The sequence below is a fragment of the Daktulosphaira vitifoliae genome, unplaced genomic scaffold (genome assembly GCF_025091365.1).
Source record: "Daktulosphaira vitifoliae isolate Bord-2020 unplaced genomic scaffold, ASM2509136v1 Scaffold_1, whole genome shotgun sequence".
Classification (NCBI taxonomy): domain Eukaryota; kingdom Metazoa; phylum Arthropoda; class Insecta; order Hemiptera; family Phylloxeridae; genus Daktulosphaira; species Daktulosphaira vitifoliae.
This window is the reverse complement of record NW_026099572.1, coordinates 17,939,106-17,961,325: the sequence shown is the minus strand read 5'-3', so window position 1 is coordinate 17,961,325 and position 22,220 is coordinate 17,939,106. Positions and strand designations below refer to the sequence as shown.

Here is a 22,220-nt window from a genome sequence, read left to right as displayed (position 1 = left end):
AGGAAAGCAGCAGGCGCGTAAATTACTCACTCCCGGAACGTGGAGGTAGTGACGAAAAATGACGATACGGAAATCATCCCTCGTAATCGGAATGAATACTTTATATCTCTTAATTAAAATAAAGCGTGTTAATAAATAAATTTTAATAGTAATTAGAATATATATACAGGGTGTTCAGTAAGTCAGGAAACGGGTATCTATTGTTCTCATTGTTTGTAACAATGAGAACAATAGATACCCGTTTCCTGACTTACTGAACACTCTGTATAATATAAGACGTATGCACGCGGATGATAATGGTCAGTCAAAATAAAAATTTGTTTATATATATATAATATTGATGATACGCACGTGTATACGGGTACGATAATCAAAAATAAATTTATGCAGGAATAGTATTGCCGGCGTGTAATGAGCGAGGCGTAGGGTGGGGTGAATGCGTTATGACAGTTTAGTCTAGACGACGGAATATGCGATAACGCGTGGCGTATTGAGAGTTACAAACATACATACATACATACATACATACATACAGGTGAAACTAATATAAGCGTGTTAAATATTTTGTATGTATTTTTATATTTTATTTTATGTGTATTTGTTTATAAAATAAAATAATTTTTAATTTTTATTTAATTATATTTAATTTAAACATTTTGCAGTAGGATATAGTTATGAATTAATTTTTTTAATAGAATTTAAACATTGATTACCTCTATTTCTAAATAAATGTATATTTTACAGCACGAAAATCTTAATAAATATGATATTGTTTTTTTTTATGTAAAAGTAGATTTGTTACTCCTAACATATCAACACATAAGGTGATTAAAGTGAAGTTTCTTATTTAAAGTTATGTAAATGCTCAATAATAATTTTCTGGCTATGTGTTTGAATGGTCCTCTGCTCAATTTGACAAATAAAACAACAAATCCCATTTTTAAAAAGAAATTATATATATCTTATAACATTTTCAAAATAAATTATTTCAAAGTAAATTATTTAAAAAAAAATTCTAAAAAGGGACTATATTAAATAGTAACTATTTAATAGTTACATTATTTCCTCAAATAATTAGTTTTTAGATTCTGAATCAGGATAATCATTATCAGATTTTATTTTGCTCAATCTTCCCATACCAGGTCTATATATTTCTATAGCTGGGCGATCTTTATTTCTTATTCTTCGATCGCCTTTAGAGTCTTGACAGCGATTTTCAAGATGTCTACTTATAGACTTTCTATCAATTTCAGATGAATGTTTCTTGGTGTTATCAACATCTCCAGATTCATTACAATCTTGATCCTTTCGATTTCTATGACTCATAGAAGAACTACTTTTACTAGTAGATAGATCAGGCAACAATGTTTCTTGTTTTTTTTTGGATTCACTATTGTCATTATCTTTGTAACTTTCATAACTTTTATCCGGCTTTGTAAATAAATTATCAATATTTTTTTTAAATTCGTTTAATTTTAAATTACTTTTAATTCTAAATTCTACTTTCTTTATTTCATCATATTTTGAGTTATATTCAGCTTTCATTCTGTGATTATCCTCATGATATTTTTTATTGTCTTCTTCACTAAATGTATTTTCTCTGAAATTCTTCGCAATTTTTCTTAAAAAAAAATATATATATACATTTATTTTATATATTACAAAATATTAAGGATGATAAATAGCTTTTCTAAAATTTAATCATTATTTTTCATATTTTTAAAATTAGATTGAAGCAAAATAATAATTTTAAATAACTTATAACAATACTAATTTTTAGCAATTAAGTATTGAAAGAAGTTAAAAACAAAATATTTTTATAAGTATTATGGTTCATATGTCAAAATAAGAAATGTTTACTTGGTTTCTTTAATAGGTTTATCATCAAATGGTTTTTTATTGATTACATTGCTTTTTAAAATTGGTTTATGTTTAATTGAAACATCCCGATCTTCCTTTTTAGGTCGTCGAATGTCTTCTTTTTCTCTTTTTCTGAATACTTTTTTATGACGTTCATTATGGGTAATTTTGATTTTTTGTCTATCATTTTGCTTAGATAAATACTCTAATAAAGGTGTACTTGATTCTTGTTCGTGAGATTTATCTTATAAATAATATATAATAAGATTAAAATCATTACATATGAGCATAATATATAATACATAAGTTATATAAAAAAATATAAATTACCTTCAACAGATTCAAAAAAATGTTGTGTAGTTTTGAGAGTAGTATCAATTGATTTTTGTTCAAAATTTTGTTTGAACTCTAAAAATATTGGATTGTCATGTATTTTACCCCAGTTAGGATCTTTATCCAATTTTTTTTTAGGGACTCTTTGATATGGAGCTAATTCAACTGTAGCTGGATACTCATCACCTATTAAAAATAAACTATTTTAAATTTCTATTACAAAATAACTGGATCGATTTCATTAAATTTTCAATATTAATTCAAAAATAATTTTAAATGCATTTTAAGATGTAATGTTAAATTAATATAAGAAATAAATTTTTTTTATTTTAATATTAAGAAAATAAAGTAATTTAAAATTTAAATTATGAAAGTTAAGTACAATAGGTTTCCAGTGTAATGTAGTTAAGGTATTTTTTTAGAATTGTTTTGATTGATATCTGGTAGTAATTAAAATGGCAGTCATAAAACACTTCAATGTTTATTTGAAACAAATATAAAAAAAAATAAAAAATTTATGTTTAAAGCATAATAACCAGTATCATCAACAAACACATATCCATCAAATTTCTCTGTAAACATGTACATATCTTCATCTTTTAAAAAGTTAATATAAACTCTTGAATGATGAAATGGAGCAGATTGTGAATCCCCAGGAACAAAATACATATAATTATTCTCAGGTAGAGGAGAAATTTCATTTAAAAATCGTTCCTCTGTCATTGATGGAGGCAACCTTCGAACAATCACCTAATCATTTAAAATTTATTTATGTAAATATTAAGATCATTTTTTTTTAAATATAGATAAAAAAACTTAAATAAATTAATAAAATACTAATAATATTAAATTGGTACAATACTATTGCGAAAATATTCAACAGTAATCAATTTTAATTCAAAGCATAGTGAATTTTACTGTCTTCTTGGATGTTTCAGATAAAAATGAAATTTTTTCTGAATTCTCAACCACTTTAATTCATAAAAATTAGTTTTTTAAATTATTCAATAACTTACTTTTCTTTCAGGACATTTGCGATCATCTTTCGACTTAAGTCTGTCTAAAGATTTAAATAATGATTGCAAAAATTCATCTCCTTTTTCAGATCCTTTCATTATTGCTTAGCTGTTTACAATAAATTTACCAAAAACAATAAAAATGTATTACTTAAAAAAACTAAAAAAACATGAAAACTATTGAGCTAGAGTTATCATACACGTCTATATTTTTAACTTATCGAGAACATGTATTATTAATATTAAATTACAAATGTTTTTTTCTACACAAAAGTTACAAATTAATCAGAGTTTATGGCTTAATAGTTAAATGCAACGTAAATTATTAACTCAATTTTCATTAATTGAGATAGTGTTATCATTATTAACAACTCCACAACGGGTTGCTATCGTTGCTACAATAAGTTAGCAACATAATACCACCGAACCACCAGATTTTGACATCTTAATAACTTTTGATCCAGCGAATATTTTACATTACTTTTTTTAATTTTTACAGTTTCGAATTGTTTTAAAAGCATATTTATCATTATTTGTCTAAAATAAAAATAATAACTTTTTATCCTTAATGAGAATCTGAGAAGGTATTAATTGTATTATGCATTTTTTTTATGTCCGTTGCTACTTTTGCTCAGTTCTCACCGAACCGATTTCTTTCAATGATACGTCAAAAGATCACAAATCGTATCTAGTCGAAGACATTACCCTTAAAAATTGAAAAAATTTCCCTCATATCCTGTAAATGGGGGAAATCCATAAAAAAATTACGAGTTTTAAAATAGTTATTTTTTTTTTTAAACTGCCATATTTTTTTTAAAAATAAACAAATTAAAATAAATATTTTTTATATTGAAAACTTAGGTATTTTCTTTTCATTTTATGTAATTTTTTAACACGCTTATATTAGTTTCACTTATATGTATGTTCATATAATTTATCTTCATTATTCTAAAGACAATTAGACAAATATTTTATCACTGTGATAGTTTTTTCAACTACCACCATTTACTTAATTTTGGATTGTACATATATAACACATGTTAACAAAATTTGGCTCATGGAATATTTATTAAAGTTTTCTTATTGTGATCGGTGTTTCGAAGCTGAAACCTGTAATATAGGTCATTATTTTGTAAAACTGAAAGTAAAACATTTTTTTAATGTTTGATTTAATTGTAATTTCTTGATCTATTGTTACTAAATATAATATAGTCTTTTATTTGTAAAGCTAGAAGTAAAATATTTTTAGTAATGTTTGGATTAATTGTAATTCCCTGAATTATTGTTACTAGACCAGGAAGTAATTATTTATAAACATTTTTGAAAATGATTGTATAATGAATTTTGTAAAAAAAAGAAAAAAAATATTTTAGTATTTAAGACGAAATGGAATGAATAGAAGAGAAGAGAAGACTTCGGGAGTACCTAAGGTAATCTCTTTTCTCGTGGTACGTTTATGACATTAAGTTTTCGTTTTGTGTATTGTTTTATTGTGTTTTAAGTGTATCTTTATTTTGTATGTTTTACATTGTTTGATTATATCTTTAATAATTACATTTGCGTTATTATTGAACTTTTATTACTTTAAGTTAAGACATTAGGGTTGTTTCTTTTAAGATACAACAAACCTAATATGTTACTAGTTTTACTTTATTATCAATATTTTACCTACATCTTGAACAGCGGCATATTTTAAGGGCGCGGAAATATTGAAAGCCAACTAATTTTAAAAAAGTGAGTTATTTTTTTATTGTTGTTAAATAATTGTTTATTGTTGACTTCCTAATAATTATTATGAGCGATTTCATTTATTATGTATTTATGATATGTATATCAATAGCTACAAGCAATTTATTTTATGATTTATCAATAAACATAGATTTGCTTGAAAAATATTTTTAAATACCTTTCTTTTTTTTGAGGAAGAGTTAGTAGTGTTATGGCGAAAATATATAAAAATGAACCCCCTCCGCCATAACATAATGAAGGACGGCAAATTTTTAAATGCCTATAAGCGGAAAAAATGTGAGTACACCTCTGATCTTGAGTGTTTATAAAATTATTGTTTTTATACACAAAATTTGACAAAAAATATAAAAAAGAAGGTTTTTTTTAATATCCTTTGATTGTATTGATTAATAATATATCAATGATGATTTCTGCAAAAAATGTCTTTATTCCATCAAGTTTTACGTGTGGTATAGTTTTTTAAAATCGAATCACAGTCTCTATGATAATTATATATTTTCATTAAGGTTGACTTTTACGGTAGTTTTAAAATAGATAAATATGAACTTTTTTTTATTTAAGTTTATGTTTTTATTATAAATTACGTTGATAGACTTATAACTGTACATTTCAAATAGTGCTAAGTAATAATAAGCACATTAATCAAATAGCAATTTAACATTATATCAATAGTCATAACAGAATAGTAATGTATATAGATCCCATTGGTGAGATAACATATTATGATTGTCCTATTTTTGGAACCCCTAACAGCTAATTTTGTTTCTGTTATCTTGATATTATTATGTCTAGTATTTTTATCTATGACTACCGTTTGTTTAGAAAATCGAACCATACATAGTAACATACCAACGCCTTTATTTTGATTTTTTAACTTAGATTTACGTTATGAGTAAATAAAAGTTGGTGTATTAATAATATTCTTATTTAAATTTGTAATTTTTTTTCTATAATTTTAACGTGTAAGTTATTTTTTAATGATCATTAGTTTAATGTATTTAATTTTTTGATATACATTTTTTTTTTGGAAGTTATATTAATTAGAATATTGACTCATACGTATATAAAGAAATAATATATTATTTCCTTCTCAAAATAATGTTTAAAGTGTTTTTGGGTGAATAAATAAATATTAATCATGTATCTGTTCTTTATTTCAGACTTCATTATGGTACTAGATCAAAAAGTTCTTGATAAATATTTGTACTCAATAAATCCTATTGCTAAGAGGATTGGTAAGGATGTGGAAGCCACAAAAGAAGCATATCAAACATTTTGGGATGGATTAAGTTATGAAGAACAAAGTAAAATCCTTGAGGAATCAATTATTAGTCCAGAAACTGCTTTAAAGTATTCCAAGTATCAAAAACTTAAAGTAAGTAATCTAATATAATTTCCATATTTTTTTAGCTGCAAGTAAGGTATATTACAAATATTTATATTGTAAATATCGTTGATAGACATATGACTGTACATTTCAAATAATGCTAAGTTATATTGAGAACATTAATTAAACAGCAATTTTATATTATATCAATAGTCATAACAGAATAGTATTCTATAGACCCCTAAGGTAAGATAACATATTATGATCATGCTATTTTTGGAATCTCTAACAGATAATTTGTTTCTGTTATCTTGATACAATTATTATTTTTTAATAATTCTCTTTAAATAATAATATTAAAAAAAATGTTTGGGTTGTTGAATAGTGTGTTTATTTTTTATTTATAAGGTGTTGAATATTTTTTTGTCTAACTCTTACCCTTTATATAGGTATCAATTTTAATTTTTTTAATTATGGCATACTCGTACATATTTCAATAGATTTTTATATTTGAAAATGACTGGTTGATAACATTTTTTTAAATTCTGAAAATCTTTATACCTGGGTGGGAGAAGGAGTGCGACTGAGTATTGGGTGATGATAAAAATAACATACTATATAATAACTTAAAAATTTGAAGTCAAATAAGTGAGATAAAAATTTAATAAATTTTTTACAATTGATAGATATTTTAATACTTAAAATACGTTTTGTTTTACAAATACATAATATTGTTACTATTTTTACTATACAATATTTAATATTGTAAATATCTTGAGATAGCATAAAAATATTACTAAGGAGATATTATGGAGAGGTTAGTTGAATTATCTACTTATTATTTGCTGAAGATAAATCTAAAAGTGTCTTATTATCATTTTAATTGAAATAATGTTTGATTGACAAAGTATTAATGTATGAATGTAAAAAGTATTAATCGTAGCCAGTGTGTACAAAATATCATTCATTGCTTATAATGATTATTCTTTATAGAAAATGAATAACAATTTTCCTATTATATATTTTTATATATTTTCATATAATCAAAAGTGTAAAACTTTTTTACGCTATTGATATGATATTATCAAAAGATAAATTATAAATCTCTTAATATATTTTATACAACCATTTTATATAATTATGAAAATTTTAAGAGAATAAAATTTGTGGTCGTGGTAAAAAATTAAAAGATTATTATTAAAAAATTCCATGATTAAACAAGTAGGAACAAAGTAACTAACATTTTAAATTTTAAATTTATTTTTTTAAATAATTTAATTATGATTCCCTGTATTTTATCAATTGTGTTAATTTATAAAAATGTAATTAAACTATATTTTTTTAAGTTGAGCATTAGATAAAAGTTCTACTTACAACTCTTATAACTTTCAGACAGGTCAAAAATATAGCCATTATCTTACTTTTTGAACACTTTGTATAAAAATGCAATGATTAAGTACAATATTCATTACATTAAACTTTATAATAAAAATTTTATTTTATTAGGAAAATAAATCAGATGGAAATTTTTCTTGGTTTACTCGTAGTCAGTTAGATTTATGCAAGCATGTTAATAGTGTGAAAGAACATTTTTTTGCCAATGAATGTAAAAACATTATTGTAAAACGAGCAGAAAAAGAACAGCAAGATAATAAATTAATTAATAAAATCAAATCAAATGTACTATTTAAATCACTTGTAGCATCTGAAGAAAAAATAAAACCTATCAAAACAGATAGAACAAAACCCAAAGGACCTCCTCCACCACCACCACTTCCATCAAATACAAATGGAGAAAATGCACCTATCATACCATCATATGATCATAATGATGATGATGATGAAAATATACCAAAAACAGGATTTGATTTTCTTGATAATTGGTAAATGTATTTATTTTTAAACAGATTAATAGAGGTTGTATCAATCTAAGAAAACTATTATTAATTGAAAATACTATATCATAGATTTTTTCATTTATTAAATAAAAATATTAACAAATACATTTTTGTTCACTAGCTTGAGTTTAAATGTAAAATTATTTTAATTAGAAAATGTATTCTTATATATGCTGTAAATATACTATATTCTTTACTTATTAATCTGTATTTTTAATTTTTAATCATTCAAAAATAAAATACAATATTTAAAATTAATCAACTAAAATTTATAAGTAATAACTTTTATAATGAGTAGAATTATTTTGTCATATCAAAATTAATTTTTTGAAGTTCAAATAATGAACTAGGTTGAACTTATACTTTTATTTTTTTGGTTAGTAGATAAATAAACGGTTCTTCAATTAAACTTCTTTAAGCTTAATTTTCTGGAGTAATAATTTTAATTTGATGATATAGTTTCAATAATGTATTATTAAACGGTATTATACCTTATTGATTCCTAATATCCTTCAGAATATTAACTTATAAAGAACAAGAATCCTTCATTCATATGACATATTCAACTGTAACTCTTGAACCATTACAAGTAATTATACAAATACCATTTCTAAAACTTCTTCATTAGCAATTCTATTATTCCAATTTAACTTTTCCTTTTTTCTATATCATCACATTTCAAATGCCTCTATTAATCTCATGCACTTGTCCATTTTTCACACGCATAGTATAATACTACATATGTACATTTTTAGTAAATTAATAAAGGTTAAAATCATATTTTTTTAATTATAATACTTCTTTTTTTATTAAATGTAAACTTAGCTTGGCATATTAACTTAATTATTTTTTTTTTTGTATCTTCCATCTGAGCTTATAGTGCTGCCCAAGTAAAAAAAATCCTCTACTTATTTTCTAGTTTTATCATACTTTAATAAAATTGTCTACTGTTATTTTTTCTACTATAGACTTTCATCTTCTTTGGGTTCATTTTCATATTTAAATTCTTTTCAACCACATGTTCTATTGTTACTAAAATCTTTTTCATTATCTGCTATTATTGCTATACCGGCAGTGAATCATTGTACTCATATTAATATATTAAATGCTCTATATCCATTTATCTGTATTTCTAGATGTTTTCTGTTTCTTATGGTATCTATATTCTTTGAATGTATGCATTAAATATTTAAGTTGATAATGTACATTTCTGTTTTCTTAATTTTTTTTTTATTTTTGTTATTTCTATTTTATTTTTATAAAATTGATAAAGCAGTTTTCTTTTTACAACTGCAACTCTAGCTCATCTCAGCATTTTCAATATTAAAAAAAATAAAGAAAACAGGAATGAAGATTATCATTATTTTAAAATATTTAGTGCAAACATTTAAGATCATAAATATAATAAGAGACAGGAGACATATAGAAATACAGATTAATGGTAATAGAGTATTTAATATAATATTAATACAAATAGTTTCACTGCTGACATAGTAATAGTAGTGTATAATGAAAAAGATCTAAAAAAGATTTTAGTAACATTAGATAATTAATTATGCTTATATTTTAGGTCAAATAGTATATATCATTAATTTTTGTTTGTTTAAGCATCTAGAGCAACATTTAAATTTTTTATGAGTATATCATATATTATAATTAAAACATAATATCAGAAATAAAGTTTTTACAGATGTCATATTTTACCTATACAGAAAATATATGAGTATTTTATGAGTTAGTGAGTAACAAAAGTAAAAATTTGAAAGGCTAACACTTTGATAAGACTGAATATTAAGGACTTATTTTTTACAATATTCTAAGCTATTAGAGTTTAATCTATATACTTATAATTTTAAGAGCCTATCTTAAGTAAAAACTGAGATGTGGGCTCGAAAAACTGGGTGAATAGTTTCATGTAATGATACACTTACGTTGCTAGAACTTGGCCCTGCGACCAGATATAACGTTTTAATTATTATATATATAAAAGTCGTATTTCTAAAACATTTTCAAAAGTATAAAATTTTACATACATTTCTCAGAAGTTATAGCATTTAAAGTTGAAAATATAAAATTGAGAATTTTAACGCAAAAAAGAATGTTTTTTTTTTTACGTCGACCATTTGTGCACATAGAAAATAAGGTATCGGGAATATTTTTTTTTACTTATAGTATATAACATAAGCTTTAATATAAGTATATACCTGTAAATTTATAAAAAAAATTAGAAAATTAATTTTACACCCACCCTAAATTTTTTTTGTATACATTTTTTAATTTGTGGAAGGTAATACATCAACTTTTGAATGCTAAGCGCTCCTTTTAATGTCTATTAATATAATATATCTTTAAAGAATGCAATATTTCCAGAACATTTTCAAAAGTTAAATTGAAAAGGTTCACTTTTGATGCAAAATTTTATATTATGAATTCCTCCAAGTGGGTTGGTATAGAGTCAAAGATTTTAAAAATCGTAATTATCTGGGGTTTCCCAATTTAACAAAGGATATTTTATCAAAATTTAAGGGTAATATCTTTAACTAGATACAATTTCCTACCTTTTTATGTGTTGTTAAATAAAAACAGTATGATGAAAGATGAGAAAAATTGGTAATAGACACAAACAAATAAAAAGTAAAATTAACAGGTTGTCAGAAATCGGTATTTTTAAATTACATATAAATAAATTAAAATACCTAAGGCATCAGATTTTATTAAAAAATTCAGAATCATTAGCATAGTTTGATCTTGTGATGGTGCTACTAACAATGCTATTAACAAGATACAGGTTCCAACTTAGGAATATTACCATGATTTGAAAAGAAATTTTATATAGCTACTCAAATGATTTTGGTAACTTTGTTTAATCTTTTCAAATGTAAAATATAATATTAAAATATAATAAAAAAAATTAATCCAGATAAAACAAACAAAAGGTTGATAATGAAGATTTTAAAATATATACATATATTGAATAATTTTTTACAAATTGTATCATACTTATTTGCTCAGTTTGAAATCACTTAATTATTTGATTTATTTAAAATTAAATTAATATATTATACAATAATAATAAATTACATTAGCATTTTTGAATTTATTTTGTTAACTTGATAATTAATAATAAATTATACTAACATGAGAAAACATAGTTACCAAAAGTATCTATTTTGATTTGTTGAAAGTTATTTTTACCTTTTAATAACTAGTATAATAATTATTAAGTACTAAGTTTGAAAAATAAATAATAGAGGTAATATCAAAAATAAATTACAATACAGCAATTTTACAAGAGTGTTCAATTAAAGATAAACTACAACCATAGTAAAATATGGTTTAATTTCTTAAATGTTTATGCAAATAATAAAGTGCGTTAATATATTTTGAGTTTATGTTTAACGAACTATAATACCAAATGACATTCCTAAAGCTAATCCAACAACATAGGATGCCAGAAACACATGAATTTCTTGAAAAATAAATTCATCCTCATCACCAGAAAAACGATTAAACCAACGTTTGGCTTTTTGTTCTTTCTTCCTTAAAATGTCTTCAGCTTTGTCAAGTTTCTTATCAACATAGCGACCAACCTGAAATTTGTTTATACTCGGGTCATGATTTTTTCTGTTTTGTAACATAACTGAAGGAACAAGAAACACAATTGTAAGAGTAACTAAGTGTATTTAAATAATAAATCAAATGTACAACCTTAAATTGTTTAAATTTTTTTCTAAAATTATCTTTACAAAAGTTTAACTTGTAATTTATTTTCAAAGGTTAAAACAAAAAATGTTTATTTATAAGAAATTATTTGTCCAAAAACTTTTTATGAATATGCAACACCAAGGAAGAAACCACCCGTAAATCCAGCAGCCACAATGGAGTTGTTTTCAACAATGTTTTTAACCTAGAAGATAATAGGAATTTTGAAAATGTATTCAAAACTAGAAATTCCTATATTATAGTAAACTAATAATATATATAATTGACAGATAAGATCCATTATAAATTTTCTGGGGGAAAAATACAAACTATAGATAAACATAAAAATAGAAATAGTTACTTTGTTCAATAATCCTTTCTTTTTATCCACTGTACTATCCTCTACTTTTTCTGCGATTTTTTCGACACCTCTAGTTAGTTTATCCCAATTGATTTTAATATATCCAGTTGAATTAGCAACTTGCAATGCTATAATGCCACTACCCAAAGTAAAAGCAGCAGCTTTTCCTAACTTCATCATGACAAACCCAGTTAACCTAAACAAAAAGCCTGTAAACATAGGCTTTGGAAGGATATAAGTTTTAATATAAAGTACCATCCAGATGCTGAGCCAAATATAAGCTGTCTTGCAGCAGATTTCTGTCCAACATCTCTAATTATCTTCTCAAGTAATGTTTTAGCTTCTTCAGCTGTTTTTTCTAAATCAAAATCATTTGACGTTCCTGGTTCATCTTGATTGTTTGAAATTGATGGAGTCATTTTTACAAATATTAATCGGTTAAAATCTTAAAATAGTAAGATATATGATAGAATGATTAATAAATCGTGTAAGTAACGGCCAAAACTCACTTTAGGTGAATAACAGGAATACATCGATTGATGCGAGTGCGTAGATAATATGAAAAAGGAAGACAATTTAATTTACACAACAATGACTGTCAGGTTTGCCAAATAAAAAATAAAAACTATGATATAATTTGTATTTGTTATAGTAATCTTACAGAATAGATAAAGCTTTATCTAATCTGTGGTAATGTTGCAAATGTTGATATTTTATTTGTTTTTACAATCTAATAATCGGCACAAATTGTTTGAAATTTTAATTTTTACATATTCTACTTCGAGGGTTATCGTTCACTAATTACTTTAATAGAAAAAAATATTTTCAATGAAAAAGATATTTGAATACGTCGTAAAAACTGTTTTTTAAAAGGACATTTTATTTTAATTTAGTTACTATTTCAAAATTATATATGACTTTTATCAATGTGTCGTAAATCAACTAAGATAAACTAATACTACGAAAATCACAATAGTGATATACTACAGATTTCAGCAATTTTAAGAGACTTTATATTTATTAGACTTTATTACTTAAAAATTAGTGAGCTACTTCATAATGTCAACTATACATTTAAAGCTGCGAAGCAATTCTATTGCAAGTTTTTTATAAATCATTAGTATTTAACAAAAAAATAGTGCTCTCTTAAATATCTTTGTTCTCAAGAAAAAAACTTAATAGATTTAAATAACTTTTGAAGAAAGTAATTCAAATATATTTACAAATTACAGGGAGAATAATATATATTTATTTTGTTAACAAAATATATACTTTAATAACTCAATTTAATTGGTTTCAGATTAGTATTTTAAAATGAATTACAGAATTATATTAGTTGGACCAAAATGTACCATTAAAAACGAGTTACTATTTTTTATTAATAAATAAAAATGAAAAATTGTAATAAGTTCCTTTTCCACAGAAGAGTTATAAAAATACCACATTTTTAAGTCATATGAATATTATTTTTACTTGTATAAATAGTTTTGGACACATAAATTATGAAGAATTCACATAATACATTTCATATTAGTTATTTGTTAAAATGTATAATTAATAAATTTCTTTAAAAAAATATTATAAAATAAAAATTACAGATTTTTTTTTATAACAACATTTTTAGTTAAATATTCATATTAACTATTCTTGATATAATTATATATATATATATATATATATATAAAAGGTACACAACAAAAAAAAAAAGAAAAACTAACAATTTGTATAACATAACATAATACAAGTAAAAATCAACTCATTTTTTTAACTAAACAAATAAAATCTAAAAAAGTTTAAAGCAATTTTATATATATATTTTTTACAATATTTGAAAATAAGTTAAAATATAAATGGCAATTAAATATCAAGATTGTTGGACATAAATAAACATAGGTACACATTGTCAAAATTCTATATATAATTATAATTTTGTTAATAGATGGCAAAAATATATAGTAATGAATACATAATTAATGTTCCATGACTCTAAATACTAATTCTAAAACAACTGATGACTGTTGAGCTTTAATAGCAATAGCATTAACAACTGGAACAAGATGTTCATCTAGACTCTGCATGTATAATGGTGGAAGTTTATTCTGTCCACTACCTGCTTCATATCCAACCTATTAAATTTATGTATTAGAAAACAACTTCAATGAGTTTAATGATATTAAATTGAAACTTACTGAATCAAGACTTATCATTATACGTAAAGCAAGGGGAGTGAGTGATGCTGCAGATAATAAGTCTAAAAGAGGAACTAAAGCAGTACAGGTGGCCTTAGCTATAGATTCAGCTGTTCTGCTTGTATCTAATGGTTCTTCTACACGATCAGATGTTTCTTCACACTAAAAAATTATTTTATCATTAATATTATTTTTTTTATTTTAGTAAATGTAATGCTAAAATAACAAATTTAAAATAAAAAATATATACTCTAAAAGCCACACTAATAAATCAAGTACACTTATTTCATCAATAATATTATTATCAATGCTAAACACATACTAACATGATATCTTTAGTATTTTTTAGTTTTAAAATAAATGTCAAATATATTTTTAATTTAAAATAATATTAGTCCTAATTGATCAATTCTTATTATAAAATAACAAAATTTCATTTTGACACCTGTTAATTTTTTATAAAAGATTGGCCTAATTTATAATTAGGAAATTTAAGTTCATCAGATTTTCGTGACCATCTATATTAGAAAACTTATAGAAAATGAATTAGTTCACTTTATAATACTTCCATTATGCTCTCAATATAGTTTTAAAGATAACCCATCAAAATGTTGGTAAATAAATAGCATTTATTACAAAATTTTAAGTATTATAATTTTAAAAATTAGATGTTCTAAAATAATATATTATGGAGAATGTCATATAAAAATAATTTATGAATACTATTATATTTAATATTTAATATTTCTAATGTTCAAATTCTGATAAGTCATTATTATCATATCCTTAGTCTTTACTCCAACTATTTGAGAATGGTTCTACCAAAAATTGATTTTATAGTATTTTAGCTACGATGCAAAGCTGAGAGGGTATTAATTTTAAAAAGATATTAATTTTACTGAGTTAATTTTTTTTTGTCTGTTGCCACTTTTTCTCAGCTCTCACTGGATGATTTCTTTAAATAATATGTCAAAATATCACAAATAATATCTATTTGAAGACATTAACCTAGAAAAATTGAAAAAATTTCCCCCGGTCCCTGCAGTGGCACAAATTCATCAAAAATTACAATTTATAAAATATGTAAATTTTGTCATTTTTTTCACTTTTTATTTTTTAAACTGCTATAATTTTTTTAAAATTGAACGAATAAATCTAACTTTTTTTTTTTTTATTGACACCTTAAGTAAATCTCTTTTATTTGATATAATATTTTTGAAAATCTGACCTTAACCTGCCCACAAGAGGGGATTAAAAATAGCAACTTTTTTACAAAACTCAACTTTTAAAAATGTCAAATTAAAGCATATGTTACTATATGCTATAAATTAATAAAAGAATTTGTCTTGACAACTTATCTTCTATGTGCAAATGGCTGCAGTAGTTAAAAAAACATGCTATTTTTGTGTTCAAATTTTTTTTTGTTTTTTATTTTAAAATACCTTATAAGAGTTTGCAATAGTAGTGAGTCCACTAATAAAAATAAAATTTACATGAATCTAACTTATATTAATTATAAATTTATAATTATTTTGATTATTTTGCCTCTTCAAAGTTAAGAAAAGTTTTTTTGAAAACTTAAAAATTTGTATAAAAAGTAGAACTTTTTCAACTTAACTTATGAAAATGTTTGGGAGTACTGTGTCTTTTAAATATATGTTAAAATAAAGTTTATTGTATGTACTAGAAGTTCAAAAAAAAAAATTTGTACCAACGACCTATTTTCTATGTGCAAATGGTAGTCGAAGTAGAACAAAAAATAGGAGTTAATTTTGCTATTGGAATAGTCCACAAATTTTTTAAAATTAAACACTATCTAAAAATTTGCATAGTAGCGTTTCTTATGATAGTGATTTTAATCAGTCAGATATCATCTATACTTGCCCCTAATATGTCATGTCCATACTGTGCTACAGACACCACTGTGCAACCGTTTTTTTTTTTTAAGTTGCCGATCTGACACAATTTTATATTATCTAAGGAGCAAGATGTGTATCACTGTTAAAGTTTTTGTATGGTCACACACCCAGGAACCAACAGCAGAGGATGCTAACTAAGACATAGACTGAATAATCAATCCATTGTGCTATAACACGCCCAATTTTGATAGTTAAAAGTAAACTCTTAAAATGTTGTAATATAAATGTATTAATTTTAATTTTAAATTATGTTTATTCCATAAATATTAAAACCAAATAATTAATTTTCTATAAAAGATGTATCATTACATATTCATCTTACAAGCTTACTTGTATCACAAAAACTTCAGTCCACCTTATAAAACGACTTTTTCCTGAGTAATCAACTCCATTATGAACTCGTATAGAGTAAATACCATCTAATGGCTTACCATCAATACAACTTCTTACACTTTGAATTGAAAAAAAAATTTAGCATTATTATAAACTTGTACTTCAATATTATAATGATTCTTTTTACCCTATGTTAAAATTCACATCATCTTCAGTCCAATGAAATATGACAGTTTGTTCATCATTAGTTCCACAATTAACTTTAAAATCTTTCATTGAATGTAAAGCTTCACGTAAAAGATTCATTCTTTGTGTTGACATTTCAACCATTACTCCATCTTCAACTATACGCCATCTTGTACCAGCATCATCTTTTAAATCTCCATTTAAAGCAATAAAACTTGCACCTGTGACTAAAAAAAAAAAATAATTTTAGATAAAAGTTTATTACACAAATTTCAAATTGTATACTTTGTCTTGGTTTGTTGTGGATATTTATTGCCTGTGTATTATAGTTTCCATCATCTTTAGTTGATTGCACACATACAAGATGAGAATCAGCAACTGCACTAAAATTAGCACCAAAAGCTAGAAGTCCACGATTAGATGATAAAACTAATCTTGTAACCTGGAATATTAAGTAATTTTATAAATTATTAATAAAACAAATTAAATTAAATAATTTTAAATTAAACATTTAAATAATTATATACACAATTTGTATTAATTTTTATGCTATAAACTGTTTATTGTTTACTTTAGTTGAGAACATAATTAGAAAAATTATCATTAAAACTAAAGGGGATGATAACATAAATTCATAAAAAATTACTTTATTTGAAACTTGAGTATTGGATAAGGAAAAAAATAGTAATTATTATAATATATATTAGAATAAGAAGAACACACTTTTCTGGTAAAATTTAAGGGTGCTCTGATTTTTAAAATATTTTTTACAACAAAAGTACTCAATCATGAGATTCCAGGAAAATTATTAGCGAATGTCGAAAAATTTTTTACAGTCGCCCGCAAATGGTTTGTAGGACCTCAGCTAAGCTAAGCCTAGTAGTAAATATTATGCTTTCAGAAATATAATGTATATTTTTAAAAGTCCTTCATATTTTCTTTGTAGATAAAATATTTTTTGTACTTATTAAACAAATAATAATAATACTACCATACTTGATCATATCTATTTCGAGGTAATAAGACCATAATTTGTTTTTCATCCATATGTATATAGCAGCCTTTGACAGTTGGTAAACCATATGAGTATTGTCTGAAATCCTAAAACAATAAATAAGTTAACAAGGGTAATTAAATCTAATTTTTTTCTTAAAATAATTTGGAATATTACAAAAATATCTTACAACTAAAAGTTTAATAACAGTTTGACCAATTTCTGTGTACAAAGATGGTCGATTTCTAATTGAAACTAGCATACAAGGGTAGTAACGATATTCTGCTCCAAGTCTTAACATTAAACGTATTGGAAACATTTTAGCCCATGGAGTTTCATATCTAAAATAAGTTTAGTAAGAAAATTTTGCTTTATTTTATTAGCTTCACCTTAGAAGTAATATGCTTTTGTTAAACTAATATTTTGAAAATAAAATTAACTCACTGATGTACAAGTAATGCAAACAAATATGGAGGAGAAGGTAATCTTAATTTTTGCATACACTGATATGTTTGTCTAATAAATAAGAAACCACCATGATTATTTGAATCTAACAATGTAGAATTGATTGGGGTAGTAAATGACATATCACTAACTGTTACACCTAAATAAAAATATAATTATTTGACAAGTTACTAGCAGCACTAAATATAAATTGATAACAACCAATGGAGGCATTTTTATACACATTATTTATGAACAAAAATATATCACGGGGCGGGTGTTTTTCATTGGGTAAAGTTTCTAATAAAATAACTATTTCATCTTGACCAACACATGAAAGACCTTCAGTACTTATACACCATGTTTCACGTTTTACACAACAGTCCACTGTAAAATATAATAATTGAATAAATAATTTTTAATAAATATTATTATTAATTTTTATTAAGAAGGAGTATACGCGTACCGTCAATCGTGGATAAGATGAAAGAGAAATCGGAAGCTGTAAGAACAGTTATAGAAATTAATGTTGAAAAAAAAAAAGAGGTACAGGAATATCAAAAATGAGATAGAGGGATGTTATTGAATATGATATGAGGACGACTGATGTGAGCATAGATAATGTGGGAGATTGTGTCAAGTGGAAATTTAGGATAAGGGTGGTTGACGTCAAGTAGTTGAGATTAAGGCGAGGAAAAAAAAGAATTTTTATTAAAATTAATTTTAAGGTGAATAACTTACAAAAAACTCTCCTAACGTAAAGAAATAAATTGGGATTTATGGCAAACATAGTTTCAGGATCATTTAGAGCTATTGGACGTTCAGTGTCATCAAATTTTAATTCTCCTTGAGTCCTTATTGCTGCAGGAGGTAAGCCAATATTAGGTATATAACTTTGTGTTTGTGAATTCAATGGACGCTTATTAGCTGGAATTACAACATCTACAATAACAACATTTTTTTTTTAATTTTTAAATAACTATTTTATTTATTTAATTAATTTTTTTATTATATATAACAATAAACTTACTATTAATAGTAGGACTCAATTTTTTTAAAGACCTTGATGACCTTCTAATTGGGAGAATTCTTTCAGATGATCCATCTAAATCAGCTAGATCACCTCCAGGTCTAATACCATCACTAAACATTACTTGTTTAGGAACATCTGACTTTGCTCGTCCTAGTAACAAAAAGTTATAAATATTCATTTTATTTTTAAAATATTTTTCTTATAGAAATTTTAAAAATAAAATAAAAATTATTTTGTACTTTGGATATTAAAATAGTTTCATATTGTATATTTTATAATTAATAAATATACATTTACCTTCTCGTTTAAGAACACTAACAGGAACCAAAACAGATGGTAAAGGCTGATTTCGTGAATCTCCCACTTGTTGCAATGGCGGAACAGTAGAACAGTATTCCATTGGATTGTTAGGATTAGGATGTTTGATTGTAGATATTTGTTGTTTCATTTGAGCTACTAAAATATTTAACATATTTTTTTATAATCATAATAATAAGTAAAAAAATTAATCATTGTGAAATTTAACAACTCACCTTTTTCTAAAGTGTTAAAACATTGTTGACATACACGCACTTCATTATTCATATAAGTTAAGTATGCTCGTAAATTACAACATTTTGAACATAACACCTTAAAAATGATAGTAAATTTATTACAAATATTTAAAATCATATTTTCTTACTTCTCCACAAGCTCTACAATGATGTCTTCGCTTAACAACAGTGAATTTTAGATCACATCTCATACAACTTTTTGCAGCTTCATCAGGTATCCAATAGGGTTGAATTTTACCAAGTTGTCTTTCTGACAATGACAAAGCACAGTCAGAATCTAAAATATACAGTAAAAATGTAAAAATATACTAGTAGGTGGCCTATTTATTTCATCGGTAAAGTATTGTGCCTTAATAAGTAGGTACCTAAGTTTAATTTCATAATACTGGGATAAGTGGGTTTTCCTTGTTCTCTCTTGTATTAGAAATAGATTTTAAGAGAGGACGTTAAATATAAATAAATAAAGATATTGATTAAAAATATTTTTTACACACCTGTACTTAATGTTGATGAAAATTCAGAATCATTAGTGATTGATCTATTTAAATCTAGAGTACATGGTCTTTGTAATTGAATATCATTTATATTTAACGTTTCTATGTTATCTCCAATCATTTCTGATGGTAATGAACATGTACTTTGAGAATCTAAAGAATCAGAAACTGTTGCAACACTAACTTGATTATCATCCTTTAATAGTATTGTTTCAGTGGATTCAATACTACATAATGAATCAGTCAATTCTTTATCAAGCATTTCATCACTTTGTTTATTTTGTGATTCATTCAAAAATTCATTATCATCATTTGTATTCACTGTATCTAAATTATTATCTATTTCAATTGAATTTTCAATAATTTCTTGGTCTGCTATTTCAACTAATGCATTACATTCAGACTTAATGTTTTTTTCAGGAACAATTGGTAACTGTGGAATGATTTTGAGTACTTCAATAAAATGATTTTCTTTTTCAGTAGATTCTGTAGAAATTTCTTCAACAACACTTTCTGTGCACAAATTATAATCTGTTATGCTAGTAGTAGTAGTAGCAAGATAACACTGCATTTTAAGTGGTTCTTCAACTTCATTATAAGGGAATAATGGTTGTTCAATCTCATTTTCAATTTCATAATTAGTTAAAACCATATCATTGGAGATGTCAGGTGATACTGAATCTTTTGATTCTGATACACTTTCATCACTAATAAGAGGCTTTTCAGCAATTAGTTTATCTGTGAATTCAGAACTTAAAGAATTTACATCAGTATAATTACCAAAAGTATTATTTATAGATGATGCATCATCTTGATCTTCATATTCTTCAAGACATTTATAAAGTTCAACATCTGAACATTCTGCATTAGTACTATCTATTTCACAATTATCAGAAGTATTCATAGAATGAAGTTCACTAGATAGAGTACAATCATCTTTCAATGAATCTGGTGATGTTATCAATGCAGGACAAGATTCAACAGTTGGTATTCTTTGAATACCATTAGTTAAATTATTTTTGTCATTTTCGTTACCTAAATCACATGACTCTAATAAATCTGATCGAAATTCTTTCAATGAATGATTAACAGTATTATCATCTAACAATATAATTGTGTCTAATATCATTGGCTCATATGCCTTAGATTCATTGCTAATTACTTCAAAATTAGGGTTGGAATCAATATTTAAAAAAGATGAGCACTGTTCAGGTACACTTATGTCCGATAGTTTATTAACATCAGTTATGAGGGTTGAAGGTTTATCAGACATAGACGAAGGAGAGTCTACACCAAAATTAGCATCAGCTAAATTTATTGGTTCAAATGATGGGCGGCGATAATTAGCTGCAGGTAAATGTTTACTAAGAACAGGAATTGTTGCCTAAGTTTAAAATCGGTAATTAGTAAATGACACTTATGTAAATAAAATTTTTAAAAAAAAACCTGTGTAGTAGATAAAATATCAGTTCGTCCAGTTGGAATAGTAGCTTGAAGTTGTTCTTTTTCTTAAAAAATTTAACAAATAAATAATTAATTACAACATATTATTCTAAATTAATGTTTTATAAGACATTTAGATATACCTTCATTGAATTCAAATTCATCAAGTACTTTATCCAGATCAACAGCAAACTTTTCCATTTTAAATATGTTCTTAGAGAACCATTAAAACTAATAAATTTATCCCATATTTAACATTGATAAAAACTAATAGTGAAGCTAAATAAAAAATATATTAATTTAAATGACTTATTTTTATTACTTTATTAACTATTTTTATTTTTGTACTCATAGAAAAAATTATAAAATAATATGGTTAGAGTGT

General features: G+C 24.4%; 4 protein-coding genes across 8 annotated transcripts; 1 reads left to right on the top strand and 3 right to left on the bottom strand.

Moving 5' to 3' along the window:
• Positions 1-560: 560 nt before the first annotated feature.
• Positions 561-3,539, bottom strand: LOC126894467 (regulator of nonsense transcripts 3B). Its single transcript, XM_050665515.1, has 5 exons — positions 3,210-3,539; positions 2,730-2,943; positions 2,191-2,379; positions 1,861-2,104; positions 561-1,621 (listed from the first exon to the last, which is right to left on the bottom strand). Exons 1-5 carry the CDS (start codon positions 3,306-3,308, stop codon positions 1,075-1,077), a joined length of 1,293 nt encoding a protein of 430 aa, XP_050521472.1. The 5' UTR covers positions 3,309-3,539; the 3' UTR covers positions 561-1,074.
• A 2,216-nt stretch (positions 3,540-5,755) lies between these two features.
• LOC126894470 (uncharacterized) lies at positions 5,756-8,387 on the top strand. Its single transcript, XM_050665522.1, has 3 exons — positions 5,756-5,920; positions 6,119-6,333; positions 7,792-8,387. Exons 2-3 carry the CDS (start codon positions 6,127-6,129, stop codon positions 8,170-8,172), a joined length of 588 nt encoding a protein of 195 aa, XP_050521479.1. The 5' UTR covers positions 5,756-5,920; positions 6,119-6,126; the 3' UTR covers positions 8,173-8,387.
• A 2,746-nt stretch (positions 8,388-11,133) lies between these two features.
• LOC126894471 (FUN14 domain-containing protein 2) lies at positions 11,134-12,907 on the bottom strand. Of its 4 annotated transcripts, none has more exons than XM_050665524.1 (4): positions 12,756-12,907; positions 12,502-12,691; positions 12,247-12,442; positions 11,134-11,773 (listed from the first exon to the last, which is right to left on the bottom strand). In XM_050665524.1, the coding sequence occupies exons 2-4, from the start codon at positions 12,663-12,665 to the stop codon at positions 11,579-11,581; spliced, it is 555 nt and encodes a 184-aa protein (XP_050521481.1). In that variant the 5' UTR covers positions 12,666-12,691; positions 12,756-12,907; the 3' UTR covers positions 11,134-11,578. The 4 variants fall into 4 exon arrangements, 3 of the variants coding, with proteins under 3 accessions (XP_050521481.1, XP_050521480.1, XP_050521482.1); XR_007701417.1 differs by adding an exon at positions 11,892-12,090 and having other exon boundaries at positions 11,698-11,823; positions 12,502-12,805; XM_050665523.1 differs by having other exon boundaries at positions 12,502-12,808.
• A 1,108-nt stretch (positions 12,908-14,015) lies between these two features.
• On the bottom strand, positions 14,016-22,215 carry LOC126894460 (zinc finger FYVE domain-containing protein 9). 2 transcript variants are annotated; one of them, XM_050665497.1, is made up of 17 exons: positions 21,979-22,215; positions 21,839-21,900; positions 20,393-21,776; positions 20,027-20,175; positions 19,878-19,974; positions 19,642-19,797; positions 19,342-19,494; positions 19,053-19,253; positions 18,534-18,698; positions 18,312-18,471; positions 18,058-18,208; positions 17,870-17,974; positions 17,159-17,315; positions 16,875-17,100; positions 16,685-16,805; positions 14,436-14,597; positions 14,016-14,372 (listed from the first exon to the last, which is right to left on the bottom strand). In XM_050665497.1, exons 1-17 carry the CDS (start codon positions 22,034-22,036, stop codon positions 14,217-14,219), a joined length of 3,663 nt encoding a protein of 1,220 aa, XP_050521454.1. In that variant the 5' UTR covers positions 22,037-22,215; the 3' UTR covers positions 14,016-14,216. The 2 variants fall into 2 exon arrangements, with proteins under 2 accessions (XP_050521454.1, XP_050521453.1); XM_050665496.1 differs by having other exon boundaries at positions 14,021-14,372; positions 19,642-19,800; positions 21,979-22,213.
• Between the last annotated feature and the right edge of the window lie 5 nt (positions 22,216-22,220).

Bases quoted from the DNA above. Each gene is read 5' to 3' on its own strand.
- LOC126894460 (XM_050665496.1), bottom strand. From the start codon at position 22,036: ATGGAAAAGTTTGCTGTTGATCTGGATAAAGTACTTGATGAATTTGAA. The intron at 19,975-20,026 runs GTAAGAAAATAT...ATCATTTTTAAG, and splicing joins ATTGTAGAGCTTGTGGAGAA to GTGTTATGTTCAAAATGTTG. The intron at 19,801-19,877 runs GTGAGTTGTTAA...TAAATATTTTAG, and splicing joins TTTTAACACTTTAGAAAAAG to TAGCTCAAATGAAACAACAA.
- LOC126894467 (XM_050665515.1), bottom strand. From the start codon at position 3,308: ATGAAAGGATCTGAAAAAGGAGATGAATTTTTGCAATCATTATTTAAA. The intron at 2,105-2,190 runs GTAATTTATATT...ATTATTTATAAG, and splicing joins TTTTTTTGAATCTGTTGAAG to ATAAATCTCACGAACAAGAA. The intron at 1,622-1,860 runs GTAAACATTTCT...TTTTTTTTTAAG, and splicing joins AAACCTATTAAAGAAACCAA to AAAAATTGCGAAGAATTTCA.
- LOC126894470 (XM_050665522.1), top strand. From the start codon at position 6,127: ATGGTACTAGATCAAAAAGTTCTTGATAAATATTTGTACTCAATAAAT. The intron at 6,334-7,791 runs GTAAGTAATCTA...TTATTTTATTAG, and splicing joins CCAAGTATCAAAAACTTAAA to GAAAATAAATCAGATGGAAA.
- LOC126894471 (XM_050665524.1), bottom strand. From the start codon at position 12,665: ATGACTCCATCAATTTCAAACAATCAAGATGAACCAGGAACGTCAAAT. The intron at 12,443-12,501 runs GTACTTTATATT...CTTTTTGTTTAG, and splicing joins TTTGGCTCAGCATCTGGATG to GTTAACTGGGTTTGTCATGA. The intron at 11,774-12,246 runs GTAACTATTTCT...AACAAATTTCAG, and splicing joins AGAAAGGATTATTGAACAAA to GTTGGTCGCTATGTTGATAA.